Source organism: Cololabis saira, chromosome 11, assembly GCF_033807715.1.
Source record: "Cololabis saira isolate AMF1-May2022 chromosome 11, fColSai1.1, whole genome shotgun sequence".
Taxonomy (NCBI): domain Eukaryota; kingdom Metazoa; phylum Chordata; class Actinopteri; order Beloniformes; family Belonidae; genus Cololabis; species Cololabis saira.
In genome coordinates this window covers 12,331,170-12,353,267 of record NC_084597.1, presented here as the reverse complement: position 1 = coordinate 12,353,267, position 22,098 = coordinate 12,331,170, and the positions used below count along the sequence as shown (strand labels likewise).

Below are 22,098 nucleotides of genomic sequence, written 5' to 3'. Positions count from 1 at the left end.
GTGGCACAAACACTCTCTCTTTTACTGATTGCATTCACTGATTATTTATGATGACATTTGTAAAAAAAGAAAAAAGGGCTATTGAATTGTTAAAGAGCAATTCAGGAATCTGCATTTTTTTTTTTTTGCATAAAGAGCAGGGTGAAAACCTAAACTTAACACCCATGACCTCAGGTGGCAGTCATCAATCATGTACTCTAAACACATTGGCAAGGGATTACTTTGGAAAACCTTTGTCAAGCACTACAATATGGAGCTACATCGTGGTGTAAAATTGGCTTTGGCTCACCAAGAGCAGACACAACAACAACAACGAGACGTACAGCCAACAGGACAGGCAGAAAAGGTCTTATTATACTGTACATGAATATAGAAAATAGAAAAGAAAAAGACAGTCCATGCAAATGCCTGAGTTCAATGTCAATTACTTTGAGCTCGTAAAGTTTATTGCACTTGGGCTGAATGACCTCTTACAATCGTTTCTGGTTCCAAGAGGAGCTCGGTACCACCTGCCAGAGCTCAGAAACCTTACACACGCACAGCATGATTGGTGTCACCCTCCGGGCTCCTGGCTTTCTTTCTCATCCAAAATAGCCAAAAGTTGGTTCAAAGACATTTGACATGTACCAACTATTTTATTAGCATGACTTTGATCTTAAAGATAAATAGAAAGCACGTACGGCCACCATAATGGTGACACAGAACCAGAGGGTAATCAGCAAGATGTTGAAATGCCATGGTCTGTGATGGTATTGGGTTGTACAAGGGCCCTTGGCAAAGGTCATTTACAGTACTCTTCTGTGATGGCAGAATTCATCCAGAAATAACAATAATAAAAACTTTTGAGATTTTACAGTAACATTTGCAGCTTTCAAGACTACATCTTTTCCAGATACACCCGTGCATTTTCCACAAGACAATCCAAACCCACATTTTGCACATTACAAAGGCATGGCTGAGGGTGTGGGTACTGGGCTGTCCTGCCTACAGTCCTCACCTGTCCTCACCGGAGAATGAGAAGAGACTTTTGAAAGGAAAATTGCCATAACAAAGACCTTAATGGGAAAAAAATAACATCCCCATGCTTTACTGCCTGGTGTCCTCAATGCAACAACACATTTTAGGTGTTGTGAGCAGCAACGGTAACAATGCAAAGTTGTAAAAGCAACATTTATAGGATGTGATGCTGGCCTATTATAGGAGAAAGAATCTGGAAAAAAAGCAAAGTAAATTGGCCTTGTTAGCAAGTTGAAAAGGTTTAAAATCTCATATATAGTTTAACGTTCAGCAGACGCCTTCACGTATATAGTAGACACACCTGATGATTAGTACTATTTGAAGGTTAAATAAAAACTGGTCTTCGAGCTCAAAATTTACAGTACAGACAGAGTGGTACTATTAGGCTGGTAGCAGGGCCGCCGCAAGGGGTGTGCGAACCGTGCGACCGCACGGGGCCTCGCGCCCCAAGGGGCCTCGCGCTATGGGCCGTTTTTTTTTTTTTTTTTCAAAAAAAAATTTTTTCAAAAATTTTTTTTTTTTTCGTTTTTGTTTTTCGTTTTTTCCCTTATAAATATCAACAGACACGTTCCATTACAGACCTAAATGTGTACTAGTCTGTACATATCAATAAATATATGTGCAATGATGCGCGTTTCTGTTGTTCAATACAACTGATCAGACCAAGCGCAGACACAAGCTGCTCTGATCCAGACAGGTGGAGTTGGAACAAACTGCCACACAATGTCGAGAGAACGAGACAGATTCAGAAAATTTCCATCAGGGGATGAAAAAAGAAAAAACTAAAGAAAATGGAAGAGTTTAATGCCTCTCTGAAAGGCTCGTTTGATAAATTTGTTACAAAAATCACCGATCTGACCGGGTCTCAAGCAGCCGTGGGGGCCCGCGTCGAGGTAAGAGATGATGATGAGGCAGGGGAAGGTATCCAGTATTTTGCTAATTGGAGAGTTAAAATTGCGCATATAGACACTCAATCCGACCCGAAAAAACCCCCCCGCCATTTCGCACAGGGCCTCGCAAATCTCCCAGGCAGCTCTGGCTGGTAGTGTCACATTATTGTAGTTACATGACAATTACATTGCAGATATCACAGGAATAAAGTGATAAAAAAGATAGTGAAATGTAGTTTGAAACAGACGAGCAAGAGAAATAAAATATAAAACTCAAAACACAAAAACTCTGTCAGACTCTGTTTAATGGGACCACAGCTGACATTGATAGTTTAATATATAGTGGTTAAATAGTTTAAATAAAAGGTAATACTCTCAACTTGGCTCCATGCGCAGCTGTAGAGGTCAAGGTTGTTTGCTAAGACATACATCAGTCCAGACAATCACAAGAGGGATGCAGAGAATTTGTCTTGGGCAAAGTCATCTCCTGTTCACACATCACAATTGGACAGATTTATTTGGAGTTCTCACTTTCAGACTCATAAAGTCTTCCCCTGGCACGCCGATAAATCACTTTAACCTCCTCTGGTGTCAACATACCATTACCTTCACTTTCCTCTCAGCTCACGTTAGAAGCACAGACTCACACTCACTTAAAACAGGAACTGCAAATGAGTGCATGACTTTATATGAACACACACAAATACTGGGGAGTGTTTTGTCAGCAATAAGAATCTAAAAAAAAAAACCCCTGAATAAAGTTTCGACTCCTCAGCCACCACAGGTATGGAGGCTTTGCTGTGAACTGAGACGACCCTGTTACTTCAGACGCAAGACACTGTTACCCTTGTTATGCTTTATAGATTCCAGCTGAAGTACAAAAAACTGAAAATGCAACATATCCTCACAAGTTTATGGTTCACATTAAAGATGCAAAACTGTTGTAAGCTTCATATTAAATTATCATCAGAGACAGACATGTAAATTGTTCCTTTTGAGAAAAAAAAAAAATCAACTGGGCTTGTTTTCATGAGAAAAAAGGCTCCATTGTGCTTGCGACTTAGACTAAGACTGTGTACCTTTAAACCAGGTGGACCAGCTCGGCCGGGGTTCCCATGAGGACCAGTGGCGCCCTGTTAAAAAAAGAATCAGAAAGATGGAGACACAATGAGAAGGTGACGGAGACTTCAGTCAATCATCATGTTGCAGACAATATCTTTATCACTGTGAATGAGGCCAAAAAAGAGGTATTCAAAGACCGTCTGGACAACGTCAGCCTCGTTTCCTATACATCAACTACGTGTCTGTGTGTGTGAGGTATTTGGGGTCGGTGTTGGGGGTAGACATTCATGGAAAATGGGGCTCCTTTGAGCTGCTTTGCCATATGGCTGTGGTTTCCCACCTCCTGTTTCCTCACAATCCACCCCCATCTGCCCGATGATACGTGCACACAAACAATCACAGAACTGCCAGGCATCTTAATGACTAATCCAGATCGTCAAAGTAGTGTAGCATTTTGAAGTTGAACCCCAGCGCTGATGTGCACTTTTTGTCTGCACTGGCAGTTGCTGAGGACATAAACACAGACAAAAGCAGCATCAGCAGTGGCAGCACTTTGGTAATGTGAACCGTTTCGTTCCTGTCCAGCAGCTCCCGCGGGAAGATTTAGCAAAGAAACATTGGAAGCCAGAGAATGAATTACACCAGTATTTTGGCTTGAACACGAGCCTGCAGACAGCAGCTCGGGGGGTGAGTTGTTACACCATTCATCTATCCATACGACTGTCTGCCTTCACTTCCTCTAAGTGAGTTTTTCCTGTGGATACATGATCTTAGTCCTGGCCTCTGGCTGGTGTGGCACCCGTGGTGCCTCTAACCTACCACCACCCTGCATCAGGATCAGGAGTTGAGCAAGGTGAGTGTGCAAGAAAAGCCAAAAGTAGTTTCACTGAGGTGGCTATAAAGAAAACCAGGGATGTTTTGCTGTACGTTAGTGACATCTGTAATTTGAATATCTGTTGAAATCCTGACTGACTGAAGAAGAAATAAATAAGCTTCAAAAGAGTCCCTTGACCAAAAAATACATAAAAAACACGCCTACTTGCCAGGTTGATACCTGGCAGCATACATTTATTTCGCTGTAATTCATCATCCCATGAAAGTTGGACACTTTTGTGTCTGATTCACTTCACACAGAGTTTGTGTTTACTAAGCATATGTTGAGGTATTTCAAGCCCTCTTGTGTGTCACTAATCTTCAAACACACACACACACACTAGGGCTGTTCGATTTTGCCCAAAAATAAAATCTCGATTTTTTTCTCTCAAAATCCGATTTTCGATTACGATTACGATTATTTTGTGAATTGACAAAAGGCAAAGAAATGATTTCAAATATGCTGTTTTTTTATTGAACATTTGCCCCATTGGGCTTTAAGTGCAAACTTTGCTCTTATTAAACCAAAAATGAATGAATAAAGTGCAAAACTATGTAAAATAAGTTGAAAAAAAGTTTTAAAAAATATAATAAAATATAAAGTTTTATCTCTGAAAAAAAAATCAGCAAATCAGCACTTGCAAACATACAGTAAGTTATATTTCCAATTAAATAAATGGCATGTTACAACACCCCCTCCTACACTAAAGAGCCTCTCCGATGGGGCACTTGTCGCAGGTATTGAGAGGTATTTCCATCAATCATTCATATGGTATCAATCATTAATATGTGTGCAGACAAGGTAAAAAATAAAAATAAAATAAAAAAAAAAAAAGTGAAAAATCGATTTTACGATTTTCACGTTTTAACATCATTCTAATTACATAATCGCGATTACGATTTAAAATCGATTAATCGAACAGCCCTAACACACACACACACACACACGCACACCCACACACGCACACACACACACACACACACACACACACACACACACACACACACACACACACACACACACACACTGAAGAAAATGTTTTTAACCCTTATTTGTCATAATGTTTTATAGTCAACATATTTTCATTCCAAAGATTCTCAAGCTTTAAAGTATTTGCCTCTTATGTCCCACAAGCTTCCTCCTTCACCCTTGTTTTGTATGCAGCTGGCATCCCAGAAGGGACAGTGTGCACACGCAGTCTGTTGTGCTCTAAATATACGAAAGCAAACTAGACAAGTTTTGAATTACATGCTTTAAAATTAACTTTGTGGTTTGCCGCAGGTTGGGCGGTTACACTAGTAGGCACAGGCTGGCACAAACATTTGGTCCAGTGCTCGGGCCTCCGTGTCGTGTGCCTTTCTATCACAACAGGTGTCTAATTAGAGAGCACCGGGGTGGGGCAGACAAGTGGAGGGCTGTCCAATGAAAACTAAAAAACCAAACACTGCACTCCACTAAATATTGTGGCTCTTGTGGTACAAATGGTACAGATCCTATTAGGGGTGGGTATTGGGAAGGACCTCACGATACGATACGCATCACGATACTTGAGCCACGATACGATACAAATTGCGATATCCCGATTATGCGATATATCCCGATATATCGCGATATTCTACATACTTCACCGAAAAATTTAAAAATGCATTACACATCTTAAAAAAGTTGTATATATGTACATCAGATGATAGTGATAATGCATTGGACAGACTGAGTCAAAACAATGTAATTCAAACTTTCCATTTTAATTATGGAATTGCATGAAAAAACATATTTGCATGAAAAAACACACTGAAACACAATGAAAAGTGCAGTGTGTGCATTATTCTTAGATACAAAATACTCAAAATAAATGCAGTGTCTCACCTACACTGAAATTGAAATCACAAAAAAACAGTACAGCTACTTGCCCCTGACTTAAAATGACAAAAATAAAATGCAGTGTCTCACCAACACTGAAATCACAAAATAAAGTGCAGCTAGGGGTGGGCAAAAATATTGATACGGCAATATATTGCGATACATACATTGAATATCGATATCGTATCGGGAGACTATGTATCGCGATATATTGCCGTGTCAATATTTTTGCCCACCCCTAGATCCTATACCATATCCTAGTTGAGCCCCAAAGGATGAAAATCTATAAAGAAATTGTGCCAAGTATTGTCATGGTTCCATGTGTGCTTCTTTCTGGCATAAACATCAGCTTGGACACCATACACCAAGAGATACTGTATATTGCATGTACTTGTGGATTTTAAATCTGGATTCATTACATAACATCCAAAGCTCCTACACACAAAAAAAAGCCCAACAACAACAACAGAAACAAAGCTATTTTAATGAGCTATCCTTTAAACACAGTCTGGCCTTAAACACAAGCTCATAAAAGACACTTTAAATGTATATAAAGTCACTTTATTAAAGATAAAAGCGTTTCTGTATGATGCCGTGCCAGATGACAGCCATTGGGGAAAAAGCTCATTAACTAACATCAATTTAAGAGACCATGTGAAACCTATGAATGTCTTCATAATTACAGATCCCTCTTAGCACACACACACACAAATACAAAGAGGATGCAATTAAGTATTTCACTCTTCGTTGGAGTTACAGAACCGTGTCTTACCACTGTTGAATGTGAAGAGGGGAATTTGCAGCCCAATGTCACATAAATTCAGATAAAACTCACAATTACAGAGCCTGACAGAGTAAACTAATTGCTGAAAGCCAACATTTTTAGAGCTAAATAAATCATACAGTGACCGTTCAAAAAGAGAAGTGGTAAGTAAACCAAGGTATTGCTTAGGCATTTACAACAATAACAGTAAAAACTCATAAAGCCAATGACAACATTGAAAACGATCATGGAAACTTACGGCTACCTTATGCCAAAACGTTTAAAATGTGGTATTAAAATTGAATTAAGGTGCTAAAGGGAATTAGAAACATGGTGAATTAGTCCATGGTGTGTGATTTTTATTATCCTCAAACTTACATTACAGTCCTTTTCCAGAGCAGAGACCCAAACACACAGTTTACTCCACTGGATTATAAAGACCCATAAAAAGTTGATAGGTTGCCTAGAGCAACCAAAACAACCCAACACACAACCTTCACCAGGGAACATTTCATTTGTTGTTCATATATAAATATATTTATGTATATATCGCAAACAATATATATATATATATATATATATATATATATATATATATATATATATATATATATATATATATATATATATTGAGACAATATCGTTTATATCGATTTTTTTTTTTTTTTTTTTTAATGATTTTGATATAGCTTATTTTGTGACAAATTGACTTGAATGTTTTATTTGAGATTTGCACAAATGTTTTGTTATTTGCACAACTGTCAACCTCAGTGGAAAAGTCTGCCTGTTACTGTCTACATTGTATTAATTGCACAGTGTATTTTAATGTAATTGTTATATATGAAAGGGATATTTGTTTTATTTTATTCAAGAAGCATTTTTATTCTATATATGCAGGCAGTTTATTTTTATTTCATTTGTTTTATACATTTTGATATTGTGCAGACCTCTGTTAATAAAGGAACCTGTGTGACATTTGGCACGAGGCTTTGTATTAAAACTGACGGTTTTTTTAAGGGTTTGCCTCAGAAAAAAATGAAGCTAACAGAGATGCTATGCTATAATGCTTTGGGGGAAACCCCAATTAAGGCACAGAAAAAATATCGAGATATATATCGAGTATCGCCATTTAGCTAGAAAATATAGAGATATGACTTTTGGTCCATATCGCCCAGCCCTAATATATAATATATATATATATATATATATATATATATATATATATATATATATATATATATATATATATATATATATATATTTTTTTTTTTTTTTTTTTTTTTTTTTTTTCTTAGCATTATCATTCATTATATTATCTTAGCAAGGTGGGAGGAAATGTGATTAGTGACAGAGGAGTGTTGTAAAGGGGGAAGCATGAGGAAAGATGGGTGACAGAGATTTTTTTTCCTTCAGACAAAGACGCCATTGACCCCGGAGGCTCCAGACGACTGCATGCAGCCGGTCCTCAGACAGATACGGGCCTGTTCACTCATGATGCTTCCACCTTTTCTCTCACGCCTTCCTACCACCATCGTCCCTTTGCACCCCCAAACAAAACTTAAGGAAGGCTTGGCCGGGCCGTTCACGGGCATCCAGCAAATAAAAGACTTCTGAGCAGACATCTGTTGCCATAGTGATGGCATCTCACACTTACATGTGCAAGATCAGAGGTCAAGGTTCATTGGGTGGTTCCCATTGGGCTCAATGGCGCTCTGTGTGTCATCTTACAACCCTTGCGTGTATCCAGGGCTACAGGAGGTCAGTCAGACACCAGGCAGTGTCTTCATCATTTGACTAAATCCAGTGAGCTAGTTGTGATGGGAAAAAAAGTGTTTCCCATACTTGATGAGACCCAAACTGCAGAGAGCCGCAGTATATAGCCTTGGTGGAATACAGGTGCAGACTGGAACTCTGCCCAAACAGAGATTAGCAGTGGGAACACCAATGTTTTGTCTGCTAAAATGTATAATCCTCTACGCTTCAATATCAGTATGCTCCTTTGTTTCACTGTCATTCTGCATCAAGACGCCTGTTCTGACCCTTTTGCATGCAACTGTTTAATTACATTAAATCTGGATCATCTCTCAAGTCTTATTCTTGGTAACTTAGATACTAGGGCTGTTCGATTTTGCCCAAAAATAAAATCTCGATTTTTTTCTCTCAAAATCCGATTTTCGATTACGATTATTTTGTGAATTGACAAAAGGCAAAGAAATGATTTCAAATATGCTGTTTTTTTATTGAACATTTGCCCCATTGGGCTTTAAGTGCAAACTTTGCTCTTATTAAACCAAAAATGAATGAATAAAGTGCAAAACTCTGTAAAATAAGTTGAAAAAAAGTTTTAAAAAATATAATAAAATATAAAGTTTTATCTCTGAAAAAAAAATCTGCAAATCAGCACTTGCAAACATACAGTAAGTTATATTTCCAATTAAATAAAACAAGACATTTTCTAATTAAAATAAACTGGGTCTTTGCATGCTAAATAATAATGCAACCCATGAAGGAGGTAGAGGTGTTTAATGTCAGTCATTACATTTGCTATTCACATTTGCAAGTTTTTTGCAAGGAACACGAGCCGGTCTACCGCATCTGGCTTGAGGGATGCCCGGTGGCATGTTACAACCCCCCTCCTACACTAAAGAGCCTCTCCGATGGGGCACTTGTTGCAGGTATTGAGAGGTATTTCCATCAATCATTAATATGGTATCAATCATTAATATGTGTCATTAATATGTGTGCAGACAAGGTAAAAAATAAAAATAAAAAATAAAAAATAAAAAATCTATTTTACGATTTTCACGTTTTAACATCGTTCTAATTACATAATCGCGATTACGATTTAAAATCGATTAATCGAACAGCCCTATTAGATACTCAACTTTTCAGCCCAGTTATTCACCTAGTTGTAAAGAACCTGTTAAAGATGTTTATCAAGGTTCTCCACAACACAAGTGTAGAAACTAGTTTTTCACATCGGTGCTCGTGATCGAATCGGGGCGTCCGCTACCTAGTTTGAAGTGTACGTTCAGATTTGGAGTTGATTATTTCACTGATGTGATTAATATCTTTCCTCAAATTGAAACACCCCGCTCATCTGGCCCAGAAGGAATATTTTCCAAAGCGTGTGTTTGTATGCTTTGCATGTTTCCATGTGTGTAAAAATCTGTATTTGCAGCCCTCTGTTAAAATATACAGTTGGCAGCAGCAGTTAAACTTGTTAAAGGCTTTTTGAATACAGGAAAACACCATTATCGGTCTCAGTCTTTATATACGCAGGCTGTAAACACGGCCACATATGCCTGCCTCCACCAGTGTGGGGTTACAGTTGTGGCATGTATGCGCTTCCGTATACTACTTTGTGTGCTAAATAAAATGACTGTGAGGTCAGACTGAGACGCTGGCGACATGTTTGCAAGCGACCCCTTTTAAGTTGGCATCAAAACCAATGGCCTTTACAAGTGCTTTTTCATTGAAAAGACTTGTTTTCATTGTTTGCTCTTTGGAAACCATACACTTCCACTGACAATGCCGCAGGCAGTTCCACAGCTGGTTTGCTGGGGCAGACAAAGGCAGCGTTTAAGAGATCAGGATGTAAATCAATATGAGGTGATAGGTTGATACATAGTGCTGATGGATGTTTGACACAGACACCAGAGCTTTACAAAGATCACATCAATCCAAAAGAGTCTGGGCTTTGATCCAAAGCTAAAACATCAGCATGCTGTCTGTTTTAATTATTCTCCCACTTATCATTTGATCACTTAACATTTAATATAAGCTGAATGTAAAACGATTCAAGCCTTTTCCAGGTTTATCTGCAACTCTCATTAGGTGTATTTGGAAAAACTGCACAGCTTGGTTTCACAACAATATTTTCCATTCAGAATTATAGTTAGCGTCAGGTTAAAACTGCACTTAGCTTGCATTTTTAAGCACAATTACATTTTACTTCAACAGCGTTTGATTTGGATCACAAGAAATACAAGTGATGTTCAACAGCAATCAGCGTTGAGATAGAACGTGCTGATGGGGCTCGACAAAAACTTCTTTATGCATTTGTAGAAGATTTGTAAAAAAAAAAGGTCTTTTCTGATTGAGTCGGTTGTTTTACACATATTGCGATTAGCGTCGTAAAAGAAATAGGCAAAGGCCTGTCCAAGTCTATAACACATGACAAAACAAGAATTCTCAAATCAGAACAATGCTCAACGCATTGGTTTTACATGTCTGCATCATCTAAAAACAAGAGGAAAGCAATATGTGGGTATGCAGAGAAGAGAAGGACGCTGTAATCATTATTGGCACACAGACGCAGTGTGGGAAGGTTCACTTATCTAAGCCGGTTGGGTAAAGTCCAATCCGTCCGATGTTGATGTTTGCATTTTTTTACACCACCTGCCCAGGAAATATCTAAAACCTTCTTCAGTGACTGTGTTAAAAAAACAAAAAACAAAAAAAACTTTTAAATCTGAGAGATTCCAGGTGTTCTGCCAGTTTAATCTATGTTTATGTGCAGATGTGGTTTGAGCAAAATGTCAGACATGCACTTCCTCCCCGCTGCCATCAGACTGTATAACCAGGCCTGCTCTCAGTAGCCAGTGGACAATAATATGTCAATAATATGTGCAATAACATAAGATGTGCAATAATATAAGATGTGCAATATCTGCCAATCTGCCAGTCTACCTCACAACACTCCACCTGCTGTTTTTGCACTGTTTCTTTCTCAACCAACTGTATATACTGTTCATATTTCTGTGATTATACTGTACATATTTTATATATATTTTTTGTATTTCTTATATATTTTTTATTTCTGACTTTTTACCCCTCCCCTGCATGTGTGTGCTAAGTGTACTGCTGCCAACAAAAATAAGTTTCCCCACTGAGGGAGAAAATAAAGGATATCTTATCTTATCTTATGATAATGCTAAGAAAAATACTTATAATGGGGAGGTATAATGTTTATAAAATCTTCTATGTTAGAAGACATTAAAAAAATTGCAGATATGGGGTATAAACCTAAGAACGCATAAACATTTCAGCCTATTGATTCACCAAGAAAAAAACGTGAAAAAATAATGAGGCTCCCAAGAGAACTTGTGAAAGTCTGGTACCAAGCTCCATGGCAACCTTCTCAACAGGTACGATGACATTTTTTGTCAAAACAGCAAATATCACTGCTAACGGAGCCACAAGAGGAAAAGCCTGGGTAACCTGAATTACAGCACAAAATGTGACCATAATCCATCCAAATGTATTGATTTTGAGCCAAAGCAGTGACTTGTGCACGATGCAATGCAACCATACTGGTTAGGAACGTGCCAGTGTGAGTTCATACATGAGGGACAAAGAGAAACCGAGGGAATAGAGGAGGATTCCTGGAAAAAAAAGACTATATTTATTTATCTTCCTTGGAAAAAGAGACCTTTCATTAGTCCAGAGCAGGATTCCTACAAAGTGTCAGTGCAGCCTACTGCAACAGCTCGGTCGGGGAAAAGAAAATCCAGTGGAGCCATGTGCTCTCTGTCTGTTTACAGTGCTTTTATTAGGCATCCTGTAGCACAGGCAGGCTTTTGAAAGGCTGCCTTTATAGGAGCTTTCCTGTTTATGCTTAGGGGTGGGAGGTCAGCTCTCGCAGCCCTTTGCTGAATATGGTCAATCCGCCTGCATAGGAAAACTTTCTGTGTGAGTGCATGAGGGAGCTTGTGTGAGTGTGCGTCAGCTGCTTGGTGGAAGGGGTTTAAAATGACGCGGTCGCCCAAACTGGCAGGTTAATATTGTACCTGCAGGAAATAATCCAGCGCTTCTTGGTTGGAACTCAGCAACACAGGCTGTTGTTGTCTGTCTATTTGCAAGTCCCCGTCTTTCACTTCATAACTATTTACGTAAGAGCCTTCGGTTAACACAAACTTCAGCAGCAGAAGCAAAAGCACAAGCACAACACATACAAATAAGCCATAGTTGTATGCATCCTTATGTAGGTCAATGACAAATAAGGATTTTCAACAGGTCAGTTTTAAAATAATTTAAAAAAAGAATATCTATTGCAGTAGTTCAAACATTAAGAATGTTGTGTACACATAAATTCATATAAAAATTTTAAATTGAGTTTTTTGTCAAGATGAATTGGCATTAGCCTTAAAAAAGGTCATGTGGTGCAACCATGATTCATATTAAAATAAATTAATTTCCTTAACATCTTGACATCTTTTTTTTTTACAAGTTTTCAGTGTTATACAAAAATGGTTGTTTTTTTTAATGTTTGCACCACATGATATTTCATAAAATGGACGTCATCAGCCAAACTTTATTTGTCTATTATGATGGAAATATAAATACAAATGTGTTGCAATCTTACACACTACAATACACTTGGTAAATCATGCCAGATAGGGCAGAAGATTGATTTAAAAGCATTTAGAATGATTTCAAAAAAGGTTTTCAAAACAAGAGTCATGGTCGGACGGTCGCACCACATGACATTTTGACGCTTAAATAACAACAAAATCCCAAATAACTAGTATTTTTTGTAATATTCAAGTGAGTCCATATGGGGGACAGGTACTTCATATATATGGTATTTATTTATCCATTTAAACCTTTTTTGAATTGAAAAAAGTATTGTTTTTCAGAAAATATAGGCTTCACGTCATTGACCCATGTATATGCTTGCGTTAAAAACAGTGGGATCAAACTAATTTAAAGAAGTTACTGATGGAGGTGTATTTTATGTAGCAGAGATATTTGAATGTGACAAAATAAACTTACCCGAGGACCTCTTTTGCCTGGCAGGCCTGGCTTCCCTGGGGGTCCCAGCAGTCCCTGGAGAGAGATCAGTCAGTCAGGGTTGCATACTGATATATAACACAAATGATCTTTTTCAACACCCAAGCAATTCTTTCACAGTCATACCTGTCAAAACCATCAGGTCATTAAGACTTTTTTTTTTGTGTGTGTGTTTGCACAGCAACCTTGTCCACATCACACATGGCTGCACTGTGTTTGCAGGTTAAGAAGTGACACCCTCTCCCTCTGTGAAGTAATTCTCTCAAGGTGATGAGAGTTCAGCCTTATCCATCAAGAAGATTGGTGCCTGTGTGGCAGGAAACCGTAAAAACACTAGGAATAACAGGTCATTTCCTGTGCCACTCAATGCCCCTGTGTGTCTTTATCAGGCTTGTGCTCATTCATTTTCTTTTAATCAAAAAAGAGGAAAAGGAGAAGTGAGGAAAAAAAGAGCACTTGTGGTTACTTTGGCTACAAGACCAGCCTGTATGGCTCTGGATTTCTGGCATGAATTTATGTTTCAGCATCTACGGTCACGTGCAAAAGAAAGCACACAAGTTGCAACTGAATGGCAGACCTAAGTCATACGAATGTACTTTACTTTACTTTAAAGAGATTGTAATGGCTTGAACTTCAACACATAACATGCAAACTGAGGCCTGTAGAGTCTTGGATGCAGAACTGAGCGTATTTGTTTGTTTGTATTTGTTTGTTTGTCTTTTGGAAGTTTCTCTGAATGCTGCACAGTCTGATCTTGGGGTGAACTCACTGGGACGCCCACTCCTGGAGGGATCTGCATCTGTCCTGAATAGAAATGTCCTACCAACCATTACCAGTAACTAGGGCTGGGCGATATGGACCAAAAGTCATATCTCGATATTTTCTAGCTGAATGCAAGTACTAGACTATGCATACTCGATATATATCGATATTTTTTCCGTGACATAATTGGGGTTTCCCCCAAAGCATTATAGCATAGCATCTCTGTTAGCTTCATTTTTTTCTGAGGCAAACCCTTAAAAAAGCAGTCAGTTTTAATACAAAGCCTCGTGCCAAATGTCACACAGGTACATTTATTAACAGAGGTCTGCACAATATCAAAATGTATAAAACAAATGAAATAAAAATAAACTGCCTGCATATATAGAATAAAAATGCTTCTTGAATAAAATAAAACAAATAATATCCCTTTCCTGTATAACAATTAAATTAAAATACACTGTGCAATTAATACAATGTAGACAGTAACAGGCAGACTTTTCCACTGAGGTTGACAGTTGTGTAAATAACAAAACATTTGTGCAAATCTCAAATAAAACATTCAAGTCAATTTGTCACAAAATAATCTATATCAAAATCATAATTTTTTTTTTTTAAATCGATATAAACGATATTGTCTCGTACCAGATCGCGTTTGAAAATATATCGTTATATATTAAAATCTCGATATATTGCCCAGCCCTACCAGTAACACTCCATCGCTGATGTCATTCCTCCCTTATCATGAGATCATACACGCCACAATGTCTGCTTTTTTTGTTTTTTTAGAGGTGCTCACACATGCTGATGAACAATAAATTTAGTGGATTTGATCAGCAAGACCTAACTACAACTTAGGCTTCAGGATGTATTTTTTACTTAAGTTTTGTCAAATAAATGATGACATTGTATATTATGTAATCATTACCTAATGCTAACACCTGGTACAGAATAAAGTATAATTTTTATACACAAAGCCAGTTAAAAAGCATCATTTTGCATTGATTACACCACTATGAGGCAAAGCAGATATCAGTATTGTAGAAAAAGAAAAGCCACAGGATCTGTCGTAAAGAGCAGTGACATGTCATCCTTTTTGTAGTTTCCTCATGTAAGGTTTTTACAAGGCTATTAACTTTAAGTGATAGCGTAAACAATTCCAACTTTAAGACAAGCACAGCCTCCTCACACACACTCACAACCTGGAATCTGGTTTATATCTGTCTGAAGATTATAGTCGGACCTCCATGGCCATGACCTCCATGGTCCACCTCTACTGTTGCTGGTGGTCTGCTCTGTGGTGGCTTACAGACCTGCTGCTATTAACAAACATGTCCATCTTCACATACGACACCCTCGTTATGGAGCAGTTGTTTACTTTGGCTCATTCATACCAGAGGGAGATGGAGATGCATCACTGTGTACTTCTAGACATCATGACAGAGTTGTAGATTCACAGGAACGACAACAGCGTCAGTTTCCAAAGTGACTACAGGCATCTCTGGGTCAGAAGGGCTGTTGTGATGCCCTATTCCACCCCTGTACCTTACAAACAGAATGAAAGGTACCAACGGTCCCACCTCGATCAGGTGAAGTGAAAAGGGCTTCAAGAGGAGAGCACGAGTCTAATCTAAACTGATGTCCAAGTTTACGGTGGTCTAGACTTGACTAGACCAGTGGTTCCCAACCTTTTTTCCTTGGAGCCCCCCCTACTTGTGTCTAAGACCAGCCAGGCCCCCCGAACCGTACGTACTAGCACCAAAATAGTCTTTAATTGAAAAAATTAACATGAATTGCTCTGTATACATATGACTTTGTTTTTCTCCAATGTCACCAATGTATAAAATACGCACAAAAGGACATAAAAGGATGTAAATATATTTCTGAAAAATGTCTCTTTTAATATGAGACCAACATTTTTTAACATTTTTCCTTTAACAACCTGTCAGAGTACATTAAATGTTGAGTAATGATATAATAAAGGACTGAAATAATTTCCTGTGTTTGTCACCAGTGTATAAAAAACAAAAAAAGACATTCATAAATTATTCCTAACAATGTCTTATGAATGACTCATTCGCAAATATAATTTTTACAACTGCATAATTTCAAATCAGACAAAGTTTCGCGCCCCCCCCCCCCAGAGATCTCTGGCGCCCCCCCAGGGCGGGAGACACTGGACTAGACCACCGTAAACTTGGAACTCAGTTGAGATTAGAGTCTGCTCGTGACCCTGACAAAACAAACACACATTTCCCTCCACATTAAAACAGTATAAAAAAAAAAAATACCTTGCTGTATCACTTTGAGCAAGAACTCCAGTATTGACAAAACATATGACATTTGTCAGGATTACACCAGACACTTGACATCCACGTTATACCAACAACCCTATTTCAGTTTGTAAATGCACTTATTGTGGAGTAATGTAAATCAACACAGTTAAATGCATTTTCAAAGAATTAGATAGTCGCACTAAATTTGGCTTATGATTTGCTCTTCATGGTAATTGCATACCATTGCCTGACTCGCCATGCCTATTTAATAGACCACTCCAGGAATATAACACATCATAACAAATACTCACATCTTAATAATGTTACAAACAACAATGCTAAGATGGACTAATGTAGACGTGACCTTAGATGGCTCAATCACCAATACAAGCACATACAAGAGGCATTGACGGAGTCGTCAAGACACTGCCCATGCTCAACAACTTGAGAATTGATTTAAGTAATAATTTCCACAATCTGGCCAAGTGGAGATTTTGTAATTTCACTCAAGCAGAAGTTGCAGTTTAACACTGTAATTTAAATAAAACAAGAAGCTAACTTCAATCACAACTTGTATGTAGCGATGTCACTCTCATGCTGGGCGTCATCTGACCTCTGAAAGTGGAAATCCCAGTTCCGGCTTAAAGAGACACACTGAAGGTCTACCTTTGCGCCTGCATTCGGAAAAAGAATGTTTACAGACTCCACTGACCCTTGACCTAGCTTTGAAAGGGGGCCATGTGACCTCAACTAGCAGTTTCCGACGGAGGAATCTGGTGAAGAGACGGCAAGGCGTCAGACTTGACAAGTCATTCCCAGCCTGGAGGACTCAATACACTGAGGTGGAACGAGGGGAGGAACAGAAAGACTTCTATCCTGATGGTGCCATTAACCTACGGGCTCTCCTACTTCTAGAGCGAGAGAATTTAAAATCAAACTCGGTAGGTGATAGAGACCAGCACAGATCGGTTTGACCTCTGGGTTCAGTTTCGTTCAATTTCAACACTTTAGTTATGTGCTGTCAAGAACGGACCTGATGACACTCTTGTTTTTTCTGGGGTATCTGCACACCAAAACTTTAATTAACCAACTGAGGCTTCTTACCTGTGGGCCAAGATCTCCTTTCTCTCCCTTAGGTCCTGCAAGCAGTGAGAACTGCGTCGGGGGCACTTCCCAGCTAAGAAAGCCATCGGTAGCAGGCGGTGTAGCGGTGACGTATGAAGGCTTGGAAGGTCTGGGAGTGACTGCAGTCTTGATGGTTTTGGTTGGTTTTGTTGGCTTGGGAATCTGTTTGGATATTGGCTTTGAGGTTTTAGCAGTTGTAGTTTTGGAGTTTGGTAATTTTGAGGGGTTAACTTTAGATATTGTTGGTTTAGATGGGACAACTTTGACAGAATTAGACTGGGGTTTGGACAAAGTGGTTCTGGGTGTTGTAACTTTTGGCTTTGAAGATGTTTTCTTGGCTGTTGTAGGTTGTGGTTTCCTAGGGACAGCAGATTGGTTTCGAAAGGTGGATTCAGGCTTTGTCTTCGGGGGTTTAGGGGTGATGACAGGAATAGTAGGTTTCTTCTTGTTCTCTGCCCCTGCGTTCGTCTTTTTTGGATTGTTTTGAGGCGTGGGCTTTGGGCGTGTAGGTTTGGAAGGTTTCTGATTTGAGGGTTTAGATGTGGAGGGTCTTGCGGTTGGTGGCGTTGTGGGTGATGCCGGAGTTGGTGGCTTCGTTGGTAGTGCTGCTGTCCTCAATGGTGCTGTTACAGCTTCGATCTTGGCCTTGGGAGATGGGATGACCAAACCAAACTGGGCTGTGACTGGCCTCAACGTTACCTGCAGGGGAGTGGGGATGGTTCCACGATTTGGCTTTATTGTTTGAGATGCGGCTACATGTCTGACAGCTGAGGCAGCAGCAGCAACAGTCTTGGCAAGACTCGAGCCCCCGGCCTTTCTGGAGGTTTCTGCGCCACTGCGCTTATGGCTAGCAGCAGTAGCTGAGATGTTTGTCACTCGTGGTATAATAGGCAGTAAAGGGGAAAGGTTAGGCCTATATGTGTCTGCTTCCCTGCACTGTTTCTTAATGTACCTGCAGTAGTTGTGAGCTGCCTGTGCAGAAGGGACAAGGTCGAACTGGCAGATGGCTCCCTCAAAGTGCGATGACGCTTGCTGCTGACTTGCGCGCCCCAGCAGAAAGGAGCCCTGAAGCTCCGGAGCCAGTCCTTCCTCAACATCCCACCCAAAGTCTGCCTGAACACTCTGCTCTCCGCAGGAGGCATATAGAGTCACTTTCTGTCCATTAATTTCCACTGCGAGCTGATGCCACTTGCCATCATGAGGCTCATAGGGCAATGCCACCGAGGTGTTTGATCCTGTGTGTAAGACAAGACTCCCTGGTACAAGCTGAAGACCAAGAAGGAGCTCCTTGCGGCTTGAACGCAAAGTGAAGAAGAAAGCACTGTTGACACGGTGTGAGCGTATACTCAGGATAAGTACGAACTTGGGCCAGATGGCAGCTGGAATGATTGAGTGCACTGGAGCCTCAATGTGCGCCCGTTGGTTAAGGATGATCCCCGATCTGAATGGAATGACCCCTGCTGGCACAGAGCGTGATGGCTTCTCTCCCTTAAGCCCCAATTTCTGGAGGATGTCCACATCTGGAAAGAAGGAGAATAGTGTTAGATATGCAAAGGATTATGACGGGCCTGATTTTGAGGATTGTTCCATTTATTATGTTCTCATTTCATTACATACTTAGTGTACTGGTATCTTAGTTTTGCTTTCAGAAGGGAGACCTCACATTCTCTTTCTCTCTCATCAGATCTTTGTTGTTGGGCATTAGAAATTACAAACAACATATGGCAGGCTACAGGAGGTCAATTTCAGAATACAGTACAGGGGGGCAAATAGTTTCATACTCAACGTTTTGCACAGTTAGGAAACATTTACCAGCTTTGTGCAGTCTATATATATATACATATATATTAATTAAAGATGATGAACAGGAGTTGTGGAGTGACCCATTTGCTGCACCGAGTTGCTGAAATGGCTTCGGCTTCAAAGGTCAGTTTTCTGCAGAATAATTTTTTTCTCCAGACTTCTGCCGTAAGACCCTTTATATTAAAGATTAGTAAAGAGCTTTAAGTGTGTTGCATGTTAATGCTTTACAAGCCTTACAAATCCTATATGAGTACACACCAAAATTTTGCACAAGACCTGTAATTTTAGACAATTTTAAACTGACTTCAAGTTTGCAAAATAAATACAAATAGCGCCTTTTCGGTCCAATGTGACCACATTTAACATCTAGTCATTTAATATTACGTTTTTTTCCGGTCGAATCAAAGCAGTTTCAAGTATACACTCTTATGCAATTATGTTCTTTCTTAGTCATCTCTCTGATGAGCTTAAAATTAAATTTTAGTGTGGTAAAAGAAGATGATTATTAAATCAAAGTTCAGTTCAAACATAGTCTCAAGTAATGGTGTCATACTAAAGATGGGAAGAAGAAAAAGATCTAACTCGTGGTTTCTCTTAGGTATTTGACGCCATATTTGTGCAGGAAGTACTGTAGTATAGTCTAACCAGGAATGCAGAAATGGGCCAAAGGGCCTAATCCTTTCATTAAAGCTACCTAGTAAATGTACCTGCAAGTAAACGGGAGACCATTTAATAGTGCATAATGCTGACAAATATGTTTAGGGACATTGCAAAGGTTTTAACAGTATATTTGGTGGCGTCATTATGTTTCTCCCACACCAGTTTGGGTATCTGCATGCTCAACGAAAGGCAAAACTATCCATTTTAAAGTAAAATTTTCTAAATGAAGGCATACTTGTGCTTAGAAAGGTGCTTTAGCTTTTTAAATGTCATTAAATAATTCTGGGTGTCCCACTTTCTTAATGGTACAGAGAACTGTGAAGGAAGAAAAGACCAATCTCATGCAGTTTTGTTAAGGTTAAAAAATAGCTATAGTTAAGGACACCCAAATTCCTTTCAGAAAAACTCTAGCTCTAGTAACATTGTAAGCTCCCTTTCATGCCTTTGTGGGTTTTATTCCAGTTACTCCATGACGTCTATGAGTCTATTTGGGAGTAAGAGGTTTTCCTCTCTCACATGTCACTCTCAAAATCCTAAAAAGCCTAATAAGTGGGGATTGATTTGATTGGAGACTGGACACGAAAATTCAAAGGTTTTATCATTAAGAAATCATCTGAAATTCTCCATGTTGACTGGCTTAAAAAACAAAAACAAGATCAACTGAACTTTTGATGCATATAAAAGTTTTCTAAACTTGTTTTGATCTGCATAATTTGCAGGTGAATCTACCGGTAATAAAAGAGCTGGAAAAGTTGGCTTTGTCAATGTCAAGGCATAACATGATTTGTTTCAAGGCTACTGGTGTTGCAAGAGGTATAGGAAATCACCAGTTGACCTTTTCCAGTACCTGTCAATCCCTCTCATCTGAAAAGCCAGTTTGGACATCCAGAACATGGCCAGTAGCTTTAAGTAAGTACATCCTCTCCCTCCCTGGAGCCAGAATACCGACTCTGACTCTCGCAAACTCTGACTCTTTGTTCAGCTTTTCAATCTCAGTAGTCCAGGCTCTGATCATTTCGATGACCTATGATCTGAAGGCCCCTCACCATCTTTATGGTCCCTGGACTCACTTTGACCTGCAGTCACTCATCCTTGTCTAATGGGGACGTGTGTGTATTAATGGACAATGAGAGACGGGATGTCCTAATATTTGCTGCACTTGTAAGGGAGTAGAGAGTAAGCCCTTTCTACAAAACAAAGCTTGCTTCATTGCACTGTTGAACATCTGACTGTGAAAATACATAATTGCACGGAAAGTTTAACAAAAAAGTTAGGAAGGTATTTGATTCCACTGCTTGCTCCTGCTACTGGATCAAGAAATAAGACCTGAGAAAATGCAGCAATTCTGAACTTTTTTTTTGCAGAAAGAATTCACACGTGTCCAAAACAAATAAAACCCTAAGTTAGAAACATTAGGTACTCCCGGATTTAACAGATTTCATCTGACCCTCAACTTAAACAAACAATAAACAGTTTTTTTACTGAGTGAAAAGGGGATCTAAATGTAAACTCGCCTCTCCTGCAGCCAGCTCTTTGTGGTTTTTCCATGTCCTGTAAGATTTTCTCTTGCGTCAAAACATTAGTGTTTCAAAAAATAGACCCAGGACTTACATAGGGTGTATTGTATACCCATTGCACAGGGAATTCCCCTCTCTGTGTGGTCTCTGCAGTAAAGGACAACATGACTTGGCAGTAAGACACTACACGCACTACATGTAGCTGCTCTGTACATACGATCCTGATTCCAGTGTTTTTATCCAGACACATCTTGTCTATTACTGAGGCATACTGTATATTAGCCCAGTGGTTTTACAGCATATTGCTTGCTTGCTTCTCAATAGACGTATGTTGAACACATGGCTGGAACACATCCTGTAGCTTTGCTCCACTGTGCACAGCCAGTGATGGATGATGAAAAGAAAGTTGGAAACTCTGTAACTTATCTAATATAGAGGATGAAATGGTTCCTCTTAGACTCACCTGCATTTGTCCACAGTGGGACGGTTATAATATTGGTCATTCCCAAAGTAATGCACTGTCTTTGCAAAACATCACATTTGGAGCTGACACGAAATTTATTTATTCTTAGTTTACAAATTCACAAAAACAGAAAACTACTGCCATTTTACTACTGCCAGTTTTTTTGGTTTGTTTTTTTCTGCTTGGCACAGCCTTTATCCTGTTGAGTTATGTTATTAAGACTGGCATTTGAGA

At 39.2% G+C, this 22,098-nt stretch overlaps 1 protein-coding gene across 1 annotated transcript in view; it reads right to left on the bottom strand.

Annotated features, from left to right (window-relative positions):
* The window catches only part of col27a1a (collagen, type XXVII, alpha 1a), a 97,863-nt gene that overhangs the window by 69,110 nt on the left and 6,655 nt on the right, over positions 1-22,098 (bottom strand). Inside the window, exons 3-5 of the mRNA XM_061733743.1 lie at positions 17,401-18,941; positions 13,244-13,297; positions 2,987-3,040 (exon numbers count right to left, since the gene is read on the bottom strand). Coding sequence (XP_061589727.1) covers positions 2,987-3,040; positions 13,244-13,297; positions 17,401-18,941 — 1,649 coding nt within the window. The remainder of the gene's footprint in view (positions 1-2,986; positions 3,041-13,243; positions 13,298-17,400; positions 18,942-22,098) is intronic.